Source organism: Balaenoptera borealis (assembly GCF_965194805.1).
Source record: "Balaenoptera borealis genome assembly, contig: HAP1_SCAFFOLD_1444, whole genome shotgun sequence".
Taxonomy (NCBI): Eukaryota; Metazoa; Chordata; class Mammalia; order Artiodactyla; family Balaenopteridae; genus Balaenoptera; species Balaenoptera borealis.
This window is the reverse complement of record NW_028122780.1, coordinates 58,329-71,109: the sequence shown is the minus strand read 5'-3', so window position 1 is coordinate 71,109 and position 12,781 is coordinate 58,329. Positions and strand designations below refer to the sequence as shown.

The 12,781-nt window shown below is 41.2% G+C and overlaps 1 protein-coding gene across 1 annotated transcript in view; it reads left to right on the top strand.

Moving 5' to 3' along the window:
• Window positions 1-12,220, top strand: part of LOC309622063 (uncharacterized protein) — a gene marked incomplete at both ends in the record, with an annotated part of 54,283 nt that extends 42,063 nt beyond the window's left edge. The window contains 2 exon segments of the mRNA XM_082409251.1: window positions 11,556-12,163; window positions 12,169-12,220. Of these exon segments, the coding sequence (XP_082265377.1) occupies window positions 11,556-12,163; window positions 12,169-12,220 (660 nt within the window).
• Between the last annotated feature and the right edge of the window lie 561 nt (window positions 12,221-12,781).

The window sequence follows — 12,781 nt, the reverse complement described above, 5'->3', positions numbered from 1 at the left end:
ATACTGTCACAACCTGGGTATTGCCATTGACACAGTCAAGATAGAGAACATTTCCATCCCACAGGATCTCTCCTGATGCCATTTTATAGCCACTGCTGCTCCCCCACTCCCCACCAAATCATAGTGATCTGATAGTGCAGTGGATAAAGTTGCAATTAAAGTTTTTGTGCAGATGATCAAGGGAAAATACCCCCTGGGGAAGATGGCCCGTCTCCCACTCCCCCGGCCCTATCTGTCCCTGGCAACCTGTCATTTCAAGAATGTTATGTGGGACTTCCCTGGTGGCGCAGCGGTTAAGAATCTGCCTGCCATTGCAGGGGACATGGGTTTGATCCCTTGTCCGGGAAGATCCCACATGCCGCGGAGCAGCTAAGCCCATGCGCCACAACGACTGAGCCTGCGCTTTAGAGCCCGGGAGCCACAACTACTGAGCCCACGTGCCACAACTACTGAAGCCCGCGTGCCTAGAGCCCGTGCTCTGCAACAAGAGAAGCCACCGCAGCGAGAAGCCCGCACACTGCAACAAAGAGTAGCCCCCGCTCGCCGCAACTAGAGAAAGCCCACACGCAGCAACGAAGACCCAACGCAGCCAAAAATAAAATAAATTAACTAATTAATTAAAAAAAAAGAATGTTATGTGAATAAAATCATATAGTGTGTAACCTTTTTTTTTTTTTAAGTAAAAAAAATTTTTTTTTGGCTGCGCTGCCGGTTGTGCGATCTTAGTTCCCCGACCAAGGATTGAACCCAGCCCAGGTAGTGAAAGTGCTGAGTGCTAAACACTGGACCGCCAGGGAATTCCCAGTATGCAACCTTTTGGATTGGCCTTTTTCAATCAGTGTAATTCCCTGGAGAGTCATCCAAATTGCATGAATCAACAGTGCTCCTCTTTTTTAAAAAAAATATTTATTTATTTATTTATTTGGCTGTGCGGGTCTTTAGTTGCAGCATGCGGGATCTAGTTCCCTGACCAGGGATGGAACCTGGGCCCCCTGCATTGAGAGTGCAGAGTCTTAACCGCTGGAACACCAGAGAGGTCCCAGTGCCGCTTTCTTTTTAATTGCTGAGTAGTATTCCATGGTTTGGCTGTACTTCAGTTTGTTTAATCACTTGCCCATTGAAGAACATCTGAGTTTTTTTCCCATTTCCTGACTATTACTGATAGAGATGCTGTGGACATTTGTGTACCTTTTTTTGTGCGAACATGCGTTCTCTGGGATAAATGCCGTAGGGTATGTGTTGCTTTTTTTGTTTTTTTTCCGGCTACGCTGTGCCACATGTGGGATCTTGGTTCCCCAATCAGGGATCGAGCCCGTGCCCCCTGCATTGGGAGCTTGGAGTCTTAACCACTGGACTGCCAGGGAAATTCCTGTATTGCTCCCCCCGCCCCACTTGATTGATTGATTGGTTGATTGGCTGTATTGGGTCTTAGTTGCGGCACGCGGGACCTTCGTTAAGGCATGTGGGATCTTTATTGTCGTTGCGGCGCACGGGCTCTTCGTTGCAGCATGAGAGCTTCTCTCTAGTTGTGGCGTGCGGGTTTTCTCTCTCTAGTTGTGGCACGTGGGCTCTGTAGTTGTGGCGTGCAGGCTCCAGAGCGCGTGGGCTCTGTAGTTTGCTGCACGTGGGCTACCTCATTGAGGTGTGCGAGCTCAGTAGTTTGGTGCGAGGGCTTAGTTGCCCCGCGGCATGTGGGATCTTAGTTCCCCGACCGGGAATCGAACCCGCGTCCCCTGCATTGCAGGACGGATTCTTTACCACTGAACCACCAGGGAAGTCCCTGTATTGCTTTTTTAAATTCAAAAAAAAAAAAAAGGAAAAGCAATTAGAGGTGAAACAACTAATTATATGATGGCCTTTCAAAGTACATATTCAAACCCTACATTCTTGGTGTACATAAGTTATTTATGTTGATTTGTGGTGTTTAGCTCTAGCAACAAGGCAATAATAATAACGCTGTAGTTTTCCTTGTTTCTTTCAACTGATGATCTGTGTATTTATTACAAATATTAATTAACACTCACAAGCTACCAGGAGGCAAGTAATGGTTAGCGCTGGTGTGGTTAACTCCTTTATAGATAGGGAGGTTGAGGCATGGGTATTGTGGAATTTGCCATGTTGAGGCATGGGTATTGTGGAATTTGCCTAAGGTTATATAGCACTGTGTTCTGACTCAGATTCATTCAGATTTATTCCTTCCCTTTCTGTCTCCTGAATTAACGCTTTGTAATTTTGACCTAGGTGTGAGGACACGAAAAGGGTTTTTTTCTGTATCTGAGGTTTAGTGCTTGTTTTATAGAAGCAATATAGTATAGTGGTTAGAGTAGGCACTTTAGCATCTGAGTTTTGTTTTTTTCTTAAGTCTTTAATGAATTTGTTACAATATTGCTTCTGTTTTATGTTTTGCACATGCCGGAAAGGTAATAGGCCTTGGCCCCTGGGCCTGGGCTTCGTCTCTTGTGCTGTCTCCTGTCCCTGTTGCCCCCGCGCGCTGGCCCGTCCGCGCTGTGCCAGGGGGTATTGGTCGTCTCGCGGCTCAGTTCACAGTAGCTGAAAGGGACTGTGTGTGATGGTCTCATTTCTGCCCATCGTTTTCAAAGGGAGGCTCTGGCCATTGCTCCTCGGGTAAAATGCAGAGGGAGTGCTTTTTAAGATGGGACTGTCAGTGTTGGGGACACTCCTTAATTACCAAAACGGAATCCCCTTCAGTTCCTCCAGCTGTGTTGTTTTGGCACAGAAGATGTGAGTAATAGGAACTGGAGCTAAGTTGGAGTGAAAAAACGCACCGGTCCCGCCGAATTTTCCATCGAAACAGTTGATTTGTGTTGTCTGTAGGAATTCTAAAGGGCGTACCGTTGCTTCCTAACCGGAGTCATTTGAGAGATCTACCTCTGTACGTTCAAATGATTAATTTTGAGACTTTGCTCATGTGTGCAGTAAACCCTTTAATTCCCTAAGACCTTCCTTTCCTCCATCTCCTACCCCATTAAGCCCGCTTCAGTTCATCTCCTGAATTTCTTTGGAATCTGTCAGCTCTCCCTCAACACCCTAATACTGAACTTGCCTGTGTGTTGCGATTAGGTCCTAACTAGTGTCCATATATCTTGTTTCCTTCCAATCCATTCTTCACACAAAAAACCTTCAAGGCAAGTTGGAACATTGCTCATAAACATCGCTCACAAACATTGTTTTGAGAATAGAAAACACAGTGTTTGTTGGCCTTTAAGACTCTGCGTGGTCTAGAATCCTCTCTGCTTCTCTAGCCCCATCTTGTGCCACTTGTGCCCTCACTTTCTATGCTTCAGATACACTGAATTAACCTTAGTTCTCACTCATCTGACAGAAGTCAGTTCAGATATTATTTTTCACTGTGATCCCTAGCATTAAGCAAGTTGATTATCACGTTTTGTATGAGGACTAAAACTAAACTGGGAAGTGGAAGAATTGAGTTTAAACTGTTTCAGTCAACACGCATGTATTAATGATACCTACATATTGAACACCGGGCTAGGTTTCATGAGGGATACAGAAGTTCTGGCCATCTCTGGTTTTGGATATCCCTTATTTGTTGAGACCTTTGCGTTGTTTGGTTGCCTTTTGTCTGTTTTCAAGATGGGAAAACAGGAACGAGGGAAGTATAGGTTATTACTAGGTGGGGTTGAACAAGTGGAGCAGCAAACTGCAAGGCAGAAAGAAGAGGGACGTACTATAGAGGGATATGATTTCCATTCTCAAGGCGCCTGCATCCTGTGCAGGGAGACAGCCTAACATAAAATGTGCCTAACAACAAATATATTGACTTCTTACTAAAAATCTGCAGTTCATATAACCAAGGGGTTTATAACTTCTCCTTTAAAAGTGATATTCCTGGGACTTCCCTGGTGGTCCAGTGGTGAAGACTCTGCGCTTCCAATGCAGCAGGCGTGGGTTCAATTCCTGGTTGGGGAGCTAAGATCCCACATGCTGCGCAGCCAAAGAAATTTTTTTCAAAAGTTATACTCCTGTATTATTGAATTTAGTGGTTTAGATTTTGTTTTAATGTTAAGAAGATTTCAGTTTATTTACCAGGAACAAACAAAACATAATGTAAAAATAGTTTCCCAGAAACGATTTCCATCATTCTCTTCTTCCCTTTCTCCCGCAGACTGGTGTTTCATCTTTACAAGCTCTCTGTCTTTCCATAGGAAAGCTGTCTGGCTTGGAGGTTGCAATCCCAGGGAATTTTTCATCAGCGGGGAAGTCTCCATCACTACAGAGGGATCAAGGGAGAAGTCAGTCCCTGGTAAGTGAGATGCTCCCCCTAAACACCAACACAGCAGTCGTGTACCTTTTAAGGGGTTCAAGGGCAAGATGGGCTAGGCATTTCTACTAACTCTTCTTAAGGACCATGGACAGTGCCGTAAGCTACGAGGTAAGCGGTGACTGTTGTAATTCTTACTGGTGATCATTTCCTGTCACTGATTCTCGGCTTTCTTTGTATTTCATAGGACTGTTGTCAGTCCAATAGAAAATGAGTCTTATTTTTAAAAAACTGAAATGTTTTACAAAGCCTAGCATTCTCATATAGAGTCCTTTCAATTCTCCCCACTTTCCCAAGAGGCTATGAACGCTTCACACCATGAACTAGGAGAGGGGGTAGAGCCCTTTCTGATGAAATACATCAACAAAGACAGAGTCTTAGCCTGCTTGCTCTCTGGACAGGATCTCGGACTACAAGGTCTTCAATCCTGGTATAAATGAAGGAAGTGAGGACAGTTCAACTGGCACTCTCATAACAAGAGTTGTGAAACACCTTCCAAAGAGACTATAGCAGTAGATGAGGGAAGGGAGTGCTACAGTGTGGTAGTACAGGGGGAATGATCGGCTACAGCAGTGAAAAATGTGGTACCTATTGGTGTGCTCTCGGGGTTCTTGTACATGTAGCATAGATGACCTTTACAGTGGCCCTCTCACCTTCCCACCTGCATTAGGTGTTCTTTTTTTTTTAAATTTATGTTTATTTATTTATTTATTGTTTGAACTTATTTATTCTATGTGTTTATTTTTTTGGCTGCACTGGGTCTTCATTGCTGTGCACGGGCTTTCTCTAGTTGGCGGCTAGCGGGGGCTACTCTTGGTTGCGGTGTGCGGGCGTCTCATCGCGGTGGCGTCTATTGTTGCGGAGCATGCGCTCTAGGCGCGTGGGCTTCGGTAGTTGCGGCTCACGGGCTCTAGAATGCAGGCTCAGTAGTTGTGGCACATGGGCTTAGTTGCTCCACGGCATGTGGGATCTTCGCAGACCAGGGCTCGAACCCGTGTCCCCCGCATTGCATTGGCAGGTGGATTCTTAACCACTGCGCCACCAGGGAAGCCCTATTCTGTATACTTTTAAAATATTTTTTAAAATTTTACTTCTGAATCCACAGAGTTAAAAATCTTTTATTATTAAACCAAATAATATTTCTCTTTTAAAGGAGTCCTTTCTACCAAGTACCTGTATGTAAAGGTAAGACCGTGAACTGTGGGCTCTATGTAGACCGATCCATTTGATGTCAGAAGAGGTATAAAATACACTTTCACAGTTGGATTTCCTCTCCTGTGCTCTGCCACCAACATGAAAACAGCATACCCAGAGTAGCCTGGGTTTCAGTACAAGGCATGTGGAACAGACCCAAACCGTTTTTGCATCCTGATGCCAAACTCCAACTGACTCATAAGCCCATGAGTGAGGAAAGCAAATGTCTGTTGTTACGAAGCACTGAGATTTTCGAGGTTCTTATACAGTATCACGGTGGCAATAGGTAACTGACACATTAAAGGTGTTCTGTGTGATATTGATTAGACTATACATTTGGGGGGCATAATTTTATATCACAATAAAAATGTATAAGATATATAACCATCTCGGGTTTCCCTGATAGCGCAGTGGTTAAGAATCCGCCTGCCAATGCAGGGGACACGGGTGCCAGCCCTGGTCCGGGAAGATCCCCCATGCCGCGGAGCAACTAAGCCCATGTGCCACAACTACTGAGCCTGCGCTCTAGAGCCCGCGAGCCACAACTACTGAGCCCATGCACCGAAGCCCACGCGCCTAGAGCCCGTGCTCCACCACAAGAGAAGCCACCGCAATGAGAAGCCCGTGCACCGCAACGAAGAGTAGCCCCCGCTCGCCGCAACTAGAGAAAGGCTGCACGCAGCGATGAAGACCCAACACAGCCAAAAATAAAATAAATAAAAGTAAAAAAAAAAAAAAGAAAAGAAATATAACCATTTCAACATATAAATGTATTTATTCAAATTAAATTCAGTGCAATTTACATGTGGAACTAAGCAATTTTCTTTATACATTTAGGCATATTCCATTTATACCTACAGACAGGTAAACTTTTTGCACAAGTAGGAAAACTTAAAATATATTTTGAATAGATTTGTACAAACTGTTGAATACTTTAAAATTAGTAATTGAAAGTTCCCACCCTCATTTGGAGGTAGAATGGGAACTTAACTTTCCAGTTACTGGTCTGAAAAAGAAAATAACTTGCTATAATTTTGAATGTTATATAGTATAAGCACTATAAAAATATCACTGTCATGATAGCATAGGAACACTCTAAATGTAGACCTTATGGTAGAAATTGCTAGCTGTTCACCAAAACTCATTTCTTCTTCATCCTGGAAAGCACAGCTAAACTATTCCTAGTCAGTGGAAAGTGATGTGGGCCACACCTAGGCCTAGCCCATAAAAGCCTCCCAACATGTGCTCCTCCATGCTTTTCGTCCCTTCCAGTTGACTATGATGATGAATCCAAGGTTCCATGTTTTAAAGAAAGCAGAGTCACAGTCAACCTGGGTCCCTGCTCAACGTTTCTTGAGCAAGAAATAGACTGGTATTGTGTTTGCTATCTGTTCACTGTATCATGCAAAACAATAGTAAAAGAAACAATGCCAAATAGTTATCTACCTCCCTAAAATTGAACCTCTATAGTTTTTATGTTTTCATGAACTACTTGCATTCTTATGACAAGTATTATGAGTTGAAAATACGTCAGCCACAAGTAGCATGAGTTTCACATAGGTTGTTAACTTCACTAGAAATTGAAGTAAAAACATAATAAATTATATTCTCTTCATAGCTATGTAAATAAAAGATGTTTTAATCATGTACAACCTAATGCTTAAAATTAAAATTAGGTTTTCTAACTAGAAAGACCCAATCAAGAAATTTCTTAGTTAATGACACACAAAAGTTGGTAATGTGACCTAAAATTCTCTTACCATCTGTGCCATGAAGAACAGTAATCTGTTGGACTGAAGATGATGAAGCAAACTTGACAGGAACTTTGCCCAACTTCTGTGTACTGAGGTCTGGAATATCATGTCCACGATCTTCAGCATTAACAAAAATCTCAGATGAAAACATGGTTTTTCCTGGACTCTCTGTTGTTATCTGAGTGACTGCATCAGATGATAATTTTCCAGAGAAGGGAGAAAACGGGGTCTTAATCTCCTTTGGTGATCTGAACAAAAAAGAGAAAGCACACAGCAGGTCATATCCTTGGCTTATCAAATACTGTAATTTCTTTCCAAATGTGGCTTCAATATTTTTTGGAGACACATCCAACTCAAATGGTTAAGTTATTTCTGCAGTACCCTGTGCTTTTTTACATACTTATTACAGGGTGATCATGCATGAGTTTACTTTTACTTATTTTAAAATCTACTTTTATTTTGGATTTAGAATGCTATTATATAAGGAAAGGGTACTTTTCAGTTGAAGTGGAAAGATATCCATTAAAAAATAATTACTGGAAGTCCACTATAAATTAGGGGACTATGCTAAACGCATAGAGTGTACAAAAATAAAAAAGAAACAGAGCCTTTCCTCAAAAAGTTTATATGTCAGTGGGGGAACCAGAGGTTTTTAAGGTTGTAATTATGTATATAGATTATAAAGAATCCATATTAAAACATAATGGAGTAAATAAATGAGTGTATAAATAAATAAATAATAGGAGGGAGGGAGAAGACAAATCTTGCCAACAGAAGAATTCCATATGTAGGTAACCTCCCCCCCGCCCCCCCCCGGCATCCATCTCCTCCCCAAGGAGGTGGAGGTGAAGCTTAATCTTCCCCTTAAGTCCAGTCCTGGGCTGGCCTTAATGATTGAATTCCAGAGACAGTATAAAATGGGAGAAAAAGTAACTTTACAGTGGAGAAACCAAGCAAACACCATGTTATGCAAGTGATGATGTTTCACATCACCAGTGATGTCACGGAGACACTACATACTCTCTGTTATGATGTGATGAGACGGTTACTTCGCTTCTGCGGTATTCTTTGTCAAAACCTATAACTCCAGTCGAATCATGAGAAAAACATCAGCCAAACCCAGACTGAGAACAATTCTACAAAATATCAGACAAATATTCCTCAAGACTGTCAAAATCATGAAAAACAAGGAAGGAATGAGGAACTGTCATAGACCAGAGAAGACTAAGGAGACATGACAACTAACTAAGTGGAATGTGATATACTGGATTGGGTCCTAGAACAGAAAAAGGTCATTAACAGGAAAACTGGTGAAATCCAAAAAAAGTCTTAAGTTTAGTTAATAGTAATGTATAAATGTTGGCTTTTTAATTTTGAAAAATATACTATGGTAGTATAAGATGTTAGCAATAGGAAAAACTGGGAGAGAGGTAAAGGGAACTCTGTTTGTATCTTTTCTGCAGATTTGAAATTATTTGAAAATGAAAAAGGTCATTTTTAAAAAATGGAGTAATACTGTATTGTATTATATCACAGAAGAAGAAGACCTTTTAAAAGGTCTTTTAAATCTCTACCCTCTATATACTATTCACTAATTAAAAGGACAATTATGAGAAAAGAAAATAGGCCCATCTCCCTTATGTATACAGAAGCAAAAATCATACACAAAATGTTAGACAATCAAATGTAGAGTGTGTGAGTGAGTGAATGTGTGTGTGTGTGTGTGTGTGTGTGTGTGTGTGTGTGTGTGAATTCCTACCAAGTTGTTTTACTCCAGAAATGCAAGGTGAGTTAACATTCAAATATCAATAAATGTCATGCACCACATCCATAAAATAAAGGAGAAAATGTATATGATCATATCAGTATAGTCAGATAAAGCATTTGATAAAATTCAATAATTATGTATGATTAAAAACTCATAGCAAAGGGAAACTACAAAAAACTTTAGAGCCACCATCCTATTTATAGTGAAATGTGGAGAACGTCCACTGTAAGATTAGGAACAAAATAAGAATGCCAACTCTTACCTTTTCTATTCAACCTATTAGTAAAAGTATTAAATGGCATTAGCAGTAAGGCAGGAAAAAGAAATCAGAAATATAAGGCTAAGAAAGGAAGAAATCATACTGTCACTTTCCATAGTTGATATAATTAAGGATACAGAAAATCCAAAACCATCTACAGATAACTTATTAGAATATCAGTTAGTTTTTAGAAGAGTTGCCAGATAAGAGACCAAACATTAAAAAATTCCACTAACATTTTTCTGTGTCTGAAAAGTTATAAAATTAAAAACTAAAAAATATGCCATCTACATTATCATCAAAACATCATATACCTAATAATAAGTGTAATAAAAAATGTAAGAACCCTATTAGAATAGAAAACTATTGATATATCATAGAGAGAAATTAAAGGTGATCTAAATAGGATTTCTGCTTTGAGGCAGGATGTATAGGCATACCTCACTTTATTGCACTTCACTTTATTGTACCTTGCAGATAATGCTTTTTTTTTTTTTTTTTTTTTTTTTTTTTTTTTTACAAATTGAAGGTTTGTGGCAACCCTGTGTCAAGCAGCTCTACTGGTGGTGCCATTTTTCCAACAGCATTTGCTCACTTCGTGTCTCTATGTCATGTTTTGGTAAGTCTCACAATATTTCAAACTTTTTCACTATTATACTTGTTACATGATCTGTGATCAGTGATCTTTGATGTTACTATTGCAAAAAGATTACAGCTTGCTGAAGGCTCAGATGATGGGTAGCATTCTTAAAGTCTACTTTCAAATTAAGATATGTACTTTTTTTAGACATAATGCTATTGCACACTTAATAGACTACAGTATAGCATAAACATAACTTGTACATGCACTGGGAAACCAAACAACTCGTGTGACTTGCTTTCTTATGATATTCTCCTTATTGTGGTGTCTGGGACCAAAGCCATATCTCCATAATAATATGCCTGCACTAGGTAGGCACAGGCCATCACTCCTGCTGCAACGAGCAAACAAACTTGAATAAAAGATCATCGAGCTAAGGAAGCAATCAAGAAACAATATCAACTAATATGCTAGAGAGGGACATTTAGAGATTTGGAGCAGGGGTTTGGTGTAGGGAGACATACTCCACTGGAAAAGAGAAATCACCATATCTTTTGATGAACTCATTTGCTGGCATGATGGAGTGAAATCTAGCAGAATGTCAAGCCGATTTCCCCCACAGGACATTTCCTTAGTGTCAGGGTGGTATAGGATGATGGGGGACTGAGCCAAGAAAGCAGAGTGAAATTTCCTGCACAGTCATGGCACTAACAAACCAAATCCCGCTAGATAAAGGGGCCTGTGACAATCATTAGGTCTCCTCTTCAAGACATTTGCCAGTTTTTGAACCTATATAAAGCAGGAAGCTAAATACCTAATGCCTGAGGGAGAGAACTTTCCAAAGTGAGGAATTAGAGACCTACCAGACTCACAGTAAAAACCCAGAAGTGCCATCCCCAAGAAGGGGGCTGAGTCAGAAAAAGTGAAGTCATCTGCAATGTTTCAGTGTTTATGAGACAAATTTTCACTGAGAAAGTGTAACGGCAACAAATACATAGCTGGTCTCTCCTTACATTTGCCATACTCTGAAGCTGTGAGAACTGAGAGCCTAAAGAGCTGAATTCAAACATCTGAAAGACTGAAGTCAATAACTGACTGTATTTATTGAAGAATCAAAGACCTGTCAGGCTCACAGCAAAAATCCAGGGAGGCCACAAATTAGGAAAAATCATAGGTAGGATGAGACAACTAAAGCTCCAACCCAGTTCTGACCTAGTAAAATTCCTGAAATGACTGAAATGATCAGCCACTCTGATTAACAGAGAAAAGGGTAAATCTTCTCTGGTGCAAAGTAATAGCATCTTCAGTCTCTATGAATTTTTTATTCACCACGTCCAGCACACAATCAAAAATTATGAAATTCCTGAAGCAGGAAAAAGTGACTAAAACTTAAGACAAAAAAAAAAACAAAAAAAAAAAACCAAGAAAAATTGATTTAGAGGGAATTCAGATTCTGGAGTTAGCACAGAACTTTAAAATGACTATATTGAGAGTAAAAGATGGGGATTAATAGATTAAAATATGGAGAATCTCAACAGAAAATTGGAATCAATTTTAAAAAATCAAATACAGATAAATGAAAAATAAGAAAACTGATCCCCAGCAGACCTTAGGGAATACTAGAAGAAATTTTTTTGGGCTGAAGTAAAATGGCCCAACATAGAACAGAGCTGGGCTCTCGGTCCCATATTGAACTCGAGTTGGAAGAGGCGAGTCCGGTCTCAAAACGGAGGTAAAACCGCCGCCCGGTCGCCCCCAGCCCGACTCCGGCCGCCGCCGCCGCCGGGGGGAGGAGGGCCATGATCCAAAGGAACCAGAACAGTTGAGAAAACTGTTTATTGGTGGTCTGAGCTTTGAAACTACAGACGATAGCTTAAGAGAACATTTTGAGAAATGGGGCACACTTACAGATTGTGTGGTGATGAGAGACCCCCAGACAAACCGTTCCAGGGGCTTTGGTTTTGTGACTTACTCTTGGGTTGAAGAGGTGGATGCAGCAATGTGTGCTCGACCACACAAGGTTGATGGGCGTGTAGTGGAACCAAAGAGAGCTGTTTCTAGAGAGGATTCTGTAAAGCCTGGTGCCCGTCTAACAGTGAAGAAAATTTTTGTTGGTGGTATTAAAGAAGATACAGAAGAATGTAATTCGAGAGACTACTTTGAAAAGTATGGCAAGATTGAAACCATAGGAGTTATGGAAGACAGGCAGAGTGGAAAAAAGAGAGGATTTGCTTTTGTAACTTTTGATGATCATGATACAGTTGATAAAATTGTTGTTCAGAAATACCACACTATTAATGGGCATAATTGTAAGTGAAAAAGGCCCTTTCTAAACAAGAAATGCAATCTGCTGGATCACAGAGAGGTCGTGGAGGTGGATCTGGCAACTTTATGGGTCGTGGAGGAAACTTTGGAGGTGGTGGAGGTAACTTTGGCCGTGGTGGAAACTTTGGTGGAAGAGGAGGCTATGGTGGTGGAGGTGGTGGCAGCAGAGGTAGTTATGGAGGAGGTGATGGTGGATAAAACGGATTTGGAGGCGACGGTGGTAACGATGGTGGTGGTCCTGGTTACAGTAGTAGAGGAGGCTATGGTGGTGGTGGACCAGGATATGGAAACCAAGATGGTGGATATGGTGGCGGTGGTGGAGGATATGATGCTTACAATGAAGGAGGAAATTTTGGAGGTAACTATGGTGGTGGTGGTGGGAGCTATAATGATTTTGGAAATTATAGTGGACAACAGCAATCAAATTATGGACCCATGAAGGGGGGCAGTTTTGGTGGAAGAAGCTCGGGAAGTCCCTATGGTGGTGGTTATGGATCTGGTGGTGGAAGTGGTGGATATGGTAGCAGAAGGTTCTCAAAACTCAGAAGAAAAGGGCTACAGTTCTTAGCAGGAGAGAGAGCGAGGAGTTGTCAGGAAAGCT